Below are 7,932 nucleotides of genomic sequence, written 5' to 3'. Positions count from 1 at the left end.
CCCCCCCTTTAATCATTGGTTTCAGCGTGTCAGTCAAACCTTTTGCCACCCTATTCATTGTCACACTGTATGTCTGACAGCAAATATGTAGCTGCTTCAGTGTGCCCACGCCTCCCTGTGAATTTTCCTGGTAAGTAAAAGCTCCCTTTGAAACAGCACCACCTCTGCTGTGTTTGATTATGAAGGGGGCTATATTTAGCTGCTCCTTGGCAGCGGCTTCTTCTGCTTGATTAAAGCTAAGAGAAGATTTGCCTGGTGGCTTTGGCGCACGCTGGCTGACTGGCTGAACGACAGAATGAATGGCAGGCTTCCTGGTTGGTTGGTTTGTTGGTTGGTTGTTTGGCAGACTGACTGGATGACTGGGCGTCTGAAAGATGAGATAACAGGAACTCTTGAATGCTGCACAAGACAGCCACTTTACCAAACAACAAATCACAAATCAGGTTTTTTTAAGCATAATTCTTGCCAAAATGCAACCTAGGTTCTTTTTGTAAATGTACCCAAGTTAAACTTTCATTTGAAAGCTACATTAGGACTGAAGCGCCACTTTTAAGACTTACTGTATTACCCTTTTTTGGTCAAATGGCCTTTTGAAGGGGAGTGCTAGGGGCACTTCTATGATAGCATCAAAATAGCTATTTTTAAAACACTAAGAAGGCTTGAGTCGACACAACATGAAACTTTGCTCGAAGGATCACCAGGGGTTTTACACATGAACTCTAGCATTGAGGATTGAGTTTGTGTACACAGTTTACTAAAAAAGGTTTTGAACAACTCACTTAGCTGTTTCCGCTCGCCGCCATTTTTGTCAGTCAAAGAGAATGCAAATGAACAGACTTCATAGGAGGAAATGTCATTCTAATATGAGGCTCCTTTTTTTAACTACAAGTTCAATATTGTTTTTCACTAACAACAAAACAACAAATTATCCTTGCATTTTTATAGAACTAAGCTTTAGGAGCTTTCCATATTTACTTTCCTCCCTTGTCTATTTTTGACTTGTTAGACGGACGGAGACCGGAAAAAGCAACAGCTAAGTGAGCCTTTCTTTTCAGTGAACTCTGTGTACACTAACAACTGTGCTCAATGCTAGAGTTCATGTGTAGAGCCCCTGGTGATACTTCGAGCAAGTCTCATGATGTGTCAAACCTTCTTAGTGTTTTAAAAATGTTGATTTTGATGCTATCATAGTAGTGCCCCTAGCACTTCCATTCAAAAGTCCATTTGACCAAAAAAGGATAAAACAGTAAATCTTAAAAGTGGCGCTTCCATTCTAGTTATGCTTTTAAACAAAAGTTTGACCCGCGTACCTTCACAAAAAGACCCTAGGTTTGCATTTTGGCGAGAGTTACACTTTAAGGTGGCACTTTCAGTTTCGGAAATCAAGGACACGAAGGCAATATAAACAAAGGATGAAAAACAACAACAACAAGAAGGGACACAAGTCAAGGACACAAGTATGATACACGCTTGAAATGTCTCTCTAAGCCAAGTCCCAAATGTGAGTGCCTCAGCTCAACCCACAAACTCATTACATCAGTCTGCTGTTGGCTTCCAAGCTTTTATCTATTCACCGCACAGCCTATCATAATGCATTATTTATACTCTGGCTGTAAAGGTCAGTGGCGATGACGTGTACGTCTCTAAATGGGGATATCAGGATGGCGATTATATGGAAGGGAAGCCTGCATGAATGTTAATCCTACAGTAATATTGTCTTCCTGGGATATTAAAAGCAATGCAGGAAAAATATCAGAGGGACTCCCTCCCCCACTGCAGTTGCATTCATTTTGTTTATTGCAGAAAGCAAACAAATGTCTTAAATGCCTCTCGACCAGTTTGCATCATTGTGGGCTTGACTGGCCCCGCTCTCAGCTCTTAGTGGTTTCTGTTGTTGTGGAGTTCAGATTGCTGAGGCAAAGGTGATCCTGTTGGCTGACAGTCATCACTGACCACTGAGTAATGGGCAGTCTCCAGCTGTCATTCCAAGATGCAACTGGTCTGAAGGGCAGGGACTGTACCACAGACTGTCATCTCTCCAAACGGATATCTGCCTGTGAATGGAGAATCTGCAGGCAACGGGACAAGTTTTTGGTATTGGAAGTGTTTTATAGTCTGATGACAATTTAGCTTTTTATTCGCTTTTTTATTTATCTGTATTCATGTACAGATATCTGTTTATTGAGACATTGTCTCTTAACTCCAACTCCATTCTCGTGTACATAATGTACTGTATATACTTGTATTGTTCTTCATACAAAAATTTGTAGTGTTTAGTCAAAATAGCCTATATGTAATAATATAAATAATACTGTGTATGTATATTATACATATAGAAATATGTCTGTTAAATACAACAAATAAAATCTGTGCAGTCTTATCACATTATGCCACACTGAATTGACTTCTAAGGAAATATAAAAGTTGTCATGAACACTGTTCTGCTCCTCTGACAGAGATCATAAAATACAGCGTATGACAAAACAATGAGCAGCTAAAGCAGTTGTGCCGCATGTCATATTTAATTGATGTTGCTTTTAAACAACTGCTCCGAGGGAAAGATGTCTAATGTTTATGTCTTTGGCGAATCTCCTGTGGGTGGGACTAAGACGTTAGGAGAGGAATCGGGGATGCACAAACTGGGAATTGGGAAAGGGCTCAAGAGTCTACAGCACTACAAGCAGCTCTGTAAGGGTTCAAGGTGTACTCACAACAGTGGTGCTTTGAGCTAAATGCTAATGTAAACCAGAGAGATTGGTTTCTTCTCCTTTTCAATGTCATGTGTCTGTCTGTCTCTTTTGTCATTTACAAGAGGAAGTTCCAACTGTTCAACCACAACAAAGAAAATGTTGAGTCATCAAGCAGATGCAATCACTTACAAAAAGCAGACCCAATTTACCTGTTTACCTGACTAAAGAAAATGACACCACCCAAACTAGCAGTTTGTTCGACCAGTAGTGCAGCATTGTTCTTCATAACACTAGATTTGGTTAAACAAACACGCTAGCAAAGCAACCTACGAAAAATAAGCACAGCAGAAATGTCATACAGTTTGGACCACATGTTCGGTCACATCTTTTAAAATGACAACAGAAATAAACAAGTTTGCATCTGAAGGGAAATGTATTGTTAACTGCAGAATAGAAGTGTTTGTAAAACTTTAACGTTTGCAGATCTGCATTTTCTCGAGTGTGAGGATCATACATCCTGCTAAAGCTACAGACAGTGACTGACTTGACCTCATTGATTACACTCCCTCCCTCCCTCCCTCTCTCTCTTCCTCCAGACCTCCTAAACGGAGCCCAGGAGAAATGCGATCTGCCGCCCTTGGAGGGTTTCCCTCACTGTGAGGACAAGGTTAAGGTAAATCACACATCACATAGACTTTCCACCCCATTCCCGGTGTCTGTTTATCTGTCTATGAATAGGTCATTTTGAAATCCGTACAAGAAGAAATAGGTAGCAAGAAAAATAAAGAGAGCAACCGTTCCAGAAATTTCACCTACATAAACAGACAAGATGGCATTAAACTCACATGCCCACACTTTGTTGACTGAAAAAAGCTGTTCTGGGAAGAGCAGAGCAAAAACACCACAAGTATAAACAATAATCTAGTTTCCTTACCGCCAACAGTCCATGTGTGGGAATATTACACTTCAGACAGGTTTAATTTCACTTTTAGGGGCAATGAGGCCTGAGCGAGCCCACACACAGGTGCCTACACACAAACAACAATTTTCTGTGTGTTTATGTGTGTTGGTCTCCCTGGAGCTGGTATCATACACACCATCTGCTCCGCCAGTCCCAATCCTCCACCGATACTGTGAGCATTTCCAACTGGGTGGCAGACGATGCCAAAGCCTGCTGGAAACACGCACACATGCACACACGCACTCAAGCACCGCACGCACGCATGTACACACAGTACACAATGCTTTGCAGCATTTCAGAAAGGCATCAGAATTCACTGAACTGTTATTCCACAGCAGTTTTACAACAGTATCAGCACACAGTTATTAACATCTGACAAATCCATTTTTTACCACTTTATAGAGCTCTTAGGTTGACTTTTAAATAAATGTAGTACAATCTCCATGCCTCCCTTCAGAATCCGAGCAACTCTGATCCGATCCCATCTGCTGGGTCTCCCCTCTGTGAACACTTTTCAAAACTTGATTTTATATCACCCTGTGTGCTGCTCCCTTAGGTTACTGTTAGTCAGCTTGCATGAACTAAGCAGGGGAGCTGTCAGTCCACATCTTGGTTCAACAGCCCGTCCACTTTGCATGTATCCCAGCATGTCATTCACGACAATGCCCAAAAAATGCTAGGGATCAAATCAGGAGAGGGGGGATACTGCAGCCCCTTCTACCCCTGACCCCTTTAGTGTTTTGGTATTATTTATTTTTGGAAGATATATAAAAAAGCATGTTGTTCTGTCTTTTTCAAAACTGCCAATTTCACATTGATTTATTTTCCACACATTCCCACATGAGAGCTACCCCAGATCTACCTCCCTCTTTTCCTGTTGGCAGCTGAGCAGTTCCGCTGGATGACTTGCACATGTATTTGATGAAAGGGAAATAGTGTCTCTTTTATTTTCAAACCCCAGATTTTCCATGTGATTCCAGGGATTTAAGCCAGTGACTTTTAGGTCTCAATCCTGCTTCTCTAAGCTTAGAACCTTAAAAGACAGCCTAGACTATTTCCATGAGGATAGTGAAAACTAGCAGCTTGTGCTATAGGTTTTGTCCGTGAGCATCACACCCCGCCCACACACCAAAGTCACTGATAAAAATCAACCTGACTTTTTTGTATCCATTTAAAGAGCTTTATTATTAGAATTTAAAAAAAGCTCCACATGACTGTTTGGCCATCAGTGTGAATGGCAGAGATGGTTTACTTACCAGCTGCTGAGAAAATACATTTGACTGCTATTAGCTCGTATAGTGCTCAGATATTTTACAGACAATAAAGTCGTCGGTGGAGGGGATGATGTGGGTGAGAATGTATGTGGGGTTGAGATTTAATCTTTTCCTCCTCTTCCTCAGTGGATGAAGGAGATGTGGCGCTCAGACTCCTGCTATGGCAACTACGGTGTGGATGGATCCACATGCTCCTTCTTTATCTACCTCAGCGAGGTGAGCTGTGTGTGTGTGTGTGTGTGTGTTTTGTGTGGTGTGTGTGTGTGTGTGTGTGGTGTGTGTGTGTGTGTGTGTGTGTGTGTGTGTGTGTGTGTGTGTGTGTGTGTGTGTGTGTGTGTGTGTGTGTGTGTGTGTGTGTGTGTGTGTGTGTGTGTGTGTGTGTGTGTGTGTGTGTGTGTGTGTGTGTGTGTGTGTGTGTGTGTGTGTGTTGTGTGGGTGGGTGTGTGTGTGTGTGTGTGTGAAGTTATGAGCTGTCTAACTAGGTGTCTAAATACTAAAGTGTCTCTGCGTTTTCCCCCTTCTGACCTGGGAAAATTTTTGACTGATCACAGCATCAATGCGCACCTTGTACATAGAACAAAATCATACACTGCATACATGTGTGTAATAGTAACACACGTGTATTGTGCATTTGACAATTACATTATTAAATTGGTCTAGCTAGATCAATATATAGACTTTCCGTGTTTTTGTTTGTTTGACATAATGCGAGAGAGGAATGGTAAAGGAAGATCAGTCAGCAGTCAAGTTTCTATTCAAATGTAATGCGACAGAATTTACGTAAGATATGAAAATGAATGCACTAATGCAAAACACTCAAAAGGTTTTAAAAGATAAAATTCAAAGGGAAACAGAAGAAAAAAAATTCTGGCATACAAGCAGTCTGCTAAACCTAAATGATAAGCCTGGCAATATGTTATATTTTTGTTATTGTCAATAAATCCCATGAAAAAAACAAAACCAATAGTTTGAATCACAATCAGAATACTTTATTGATCCCTTCAGGGAAACTATTTAGTTGCAGTTGCTCACAGTCCCATTCAAGGTAAAATAAGAGGAAGTCAAACATATCTACAATAACACATACATAAAAATGTTAAGTATTTACAGACATAGATAAAAATGTTAAGAGGAAGTGAGATGAAGTTACAAGTCAGATTAGGTTCAAAAGATTGTTTCACTGGATTGCACACATTCTATTGTTGTGCAGTATACAGTATGAATACAAGCGCACAACATTTTTGCTCATGTAGTCGATAACTATTGCAAGAATTATTGTACATAATTGTCCAAAAATATTGCGACGTGATGTGGTGCGTGCTGTGAGACCAGTTTTAACTTTTAAGCGTGTGACACTGAGGGAGGAGTTCTATAGTTTGATGGCCACAGGCAAGAATGACCTCCAACATTCAGTGGAGTTCTATGGCGCAGAGGATTAAGATAGATCAGGCTTTAATAGACAGTTGGATACATGCAGTGTGTGCTGGTTTTGGTCTTTTCATGAGATTTGTTGACAAAAAGAAAAATATTATCCTTGAACTTCAGTCTAAGGTGTCTCTATCAAACTTCATGAATGCCATATTGCTGGAACTGTGATGGGAATGTTTGCATATAACATTTTAAGAATTTAGCTTCTGCACCTGTTAGTCATAGTAACTTGCAGTGAGTACAAGAGTAGAGGAAGCTGTGATTGCTGCAACACAGTAGCACATAACGGGAGGTTCAGAGCCCACTCTGTCACCTGAGAACGATCATATAACAATGAAGCGCTAAAAATAGGAGCAAAGGAGAGAGGCAGGTAGGATTTTATTTTTAATGAGAGCAAATTAGAATGTGTTAAAAAGGCCGGTGTGGGAGAAAGAAGAGGCAATTGAGTGGGGAGGGAGAGGAGGAGTGGTGTGAGGTACTTTTTGAAGAGATGAGTTTTCAGCCTACGAGGCAATACGTGGAATGACTTTGCTACCGTGCCTAGTCTACATATCCTGACAAACAGGAAAAGCCCTCCTGACCGGCAGGGGCAAGTCATGCATTATTGACGAGCACTAACGTATAGAAGCTTGTGTTCTTTCAAGAGACACTTTGAGACTTTTCATTTTGCATGATATGTCTTTGCCAGACCAGTCAACATGGCTAGAAATCATCCATTTATTGTCACTGATCATTTATTGTGTCTGAATTAAACTCTGTCGTTCACCCCTGAAAACCAAGCTGAAATTTGTTCCGATAAAGATTCAGAAAACAGCTCTGCTTCCCATGAGATGTTAGTTATCATTTCAAACATCCTTCGTAGATCTTAGCCATGATTAGCATTCTGTTTGATTTTGATTCTTTAAGTGTGTCTCTCCCTGTTCTCTACTGGGAAATGTTGTTTAATCAAGTGCTGATTCAAGTGAGAATCATGATTCTCCTTGTCCAATGGCAGGATATTTTATTTTATGAAAAGTAAAATGTTTGTCATAGCTTCAGCTCCGGGAAGGTCAGTTAGGTAGCCTGTTATGAATATTGTATATAAGATGAAAGCATGGCAGTGAACAAAGAAGGTACACAGAAAGCCCGTCCTAAATAGAAGTTAGATGGACAACAGCAGAATCCATTAGGGAAGTGGATCCTTTTCTTGCTTACTCTCTGTTTGTATTCATTCAGTGTTTATGAAACAGGGATGCTTTACAGGAAACACATTTGCTATTAAGACCTGCAAAGATTGGAAACAGATGCATATTCTCTCTGCAAGTCTTGATCTAATCTGCTAATCTTACAGCCCTCAACCTCCACTCACGGTTGCCATGGCAATTTGCATGTATTTTCATTTAGAATCTGCAAATCTGTGTGGCTCGTCCGTTATAGGCAGACACACAAATACACGCCCTTTTGCCATATAATTCACATCCGTCAACCACTACATTAACCTTGCAAAGAGGAAAATCAGAGAGGGCAACATATCATGATGGATGTAGGCTGCAGAAGGTCAGGGCTCTCTCTCTCTCTCTCTCTCTCTCTCTCTCTCTCT

The 7,932-nt window shown here is 40.8% G+C and overlaps 1 protein-coding gene across 3 annotated transcripts in view; it reads left to right on the top strand.

Moving 5' to 3' along the window:
- The window catches only part of mgat5 (alpha-1,6-mannosylglycoprotein 6-beta-N-acetylglucosaminyltransferase), a 70,647-nt gene that overhangs the window by 25,080 nt on the left and 37,635 nt on the right, over window positions 1–7,932 (top strand). For all 3 annotated transcript variants that reach the window (XR_004327928.1, XR_004327927.1, XM_032506374.1), the window contains exons 4-5: window positions 3,287–3,363; window positions 5,052–5,141. Coding sequence is in view for 1 of the 3 variants with exons in the window: in XM_032506374.1 (XP_032362265.1) it covers window positions 3,287–3,363; window positions 5,052–5,141 (167 nt within the window). In the remaining 2 variants the exon portion in view is untranslated. The remainder of the gene's footprint in view (window positions 1–3,286; window positions 3,364–5,051; window positions 5,142–7,932) is intronic.

Source organism: Etheostoma spectabile, chromosome 24, assembly GCF_008692095.1.
Source record: "Etheostoma spectabile isolate EspeVRDwgs_2016 chromosome 24, UIUC_Espe_1.0, whole genome shotgun sequence".
NCBI classification, from domain to species: domain Eukaryota; kingdom Metazoa; phylum Chordata; class Actinopteri; order Perciformes; family Percidae; genus Etheostoma; species Etheostoma spectabile.
Note: the sequence above shows the minus strand (reverse complement) of the source record. Positions and strands in the feature narration are given on the sequence as shown.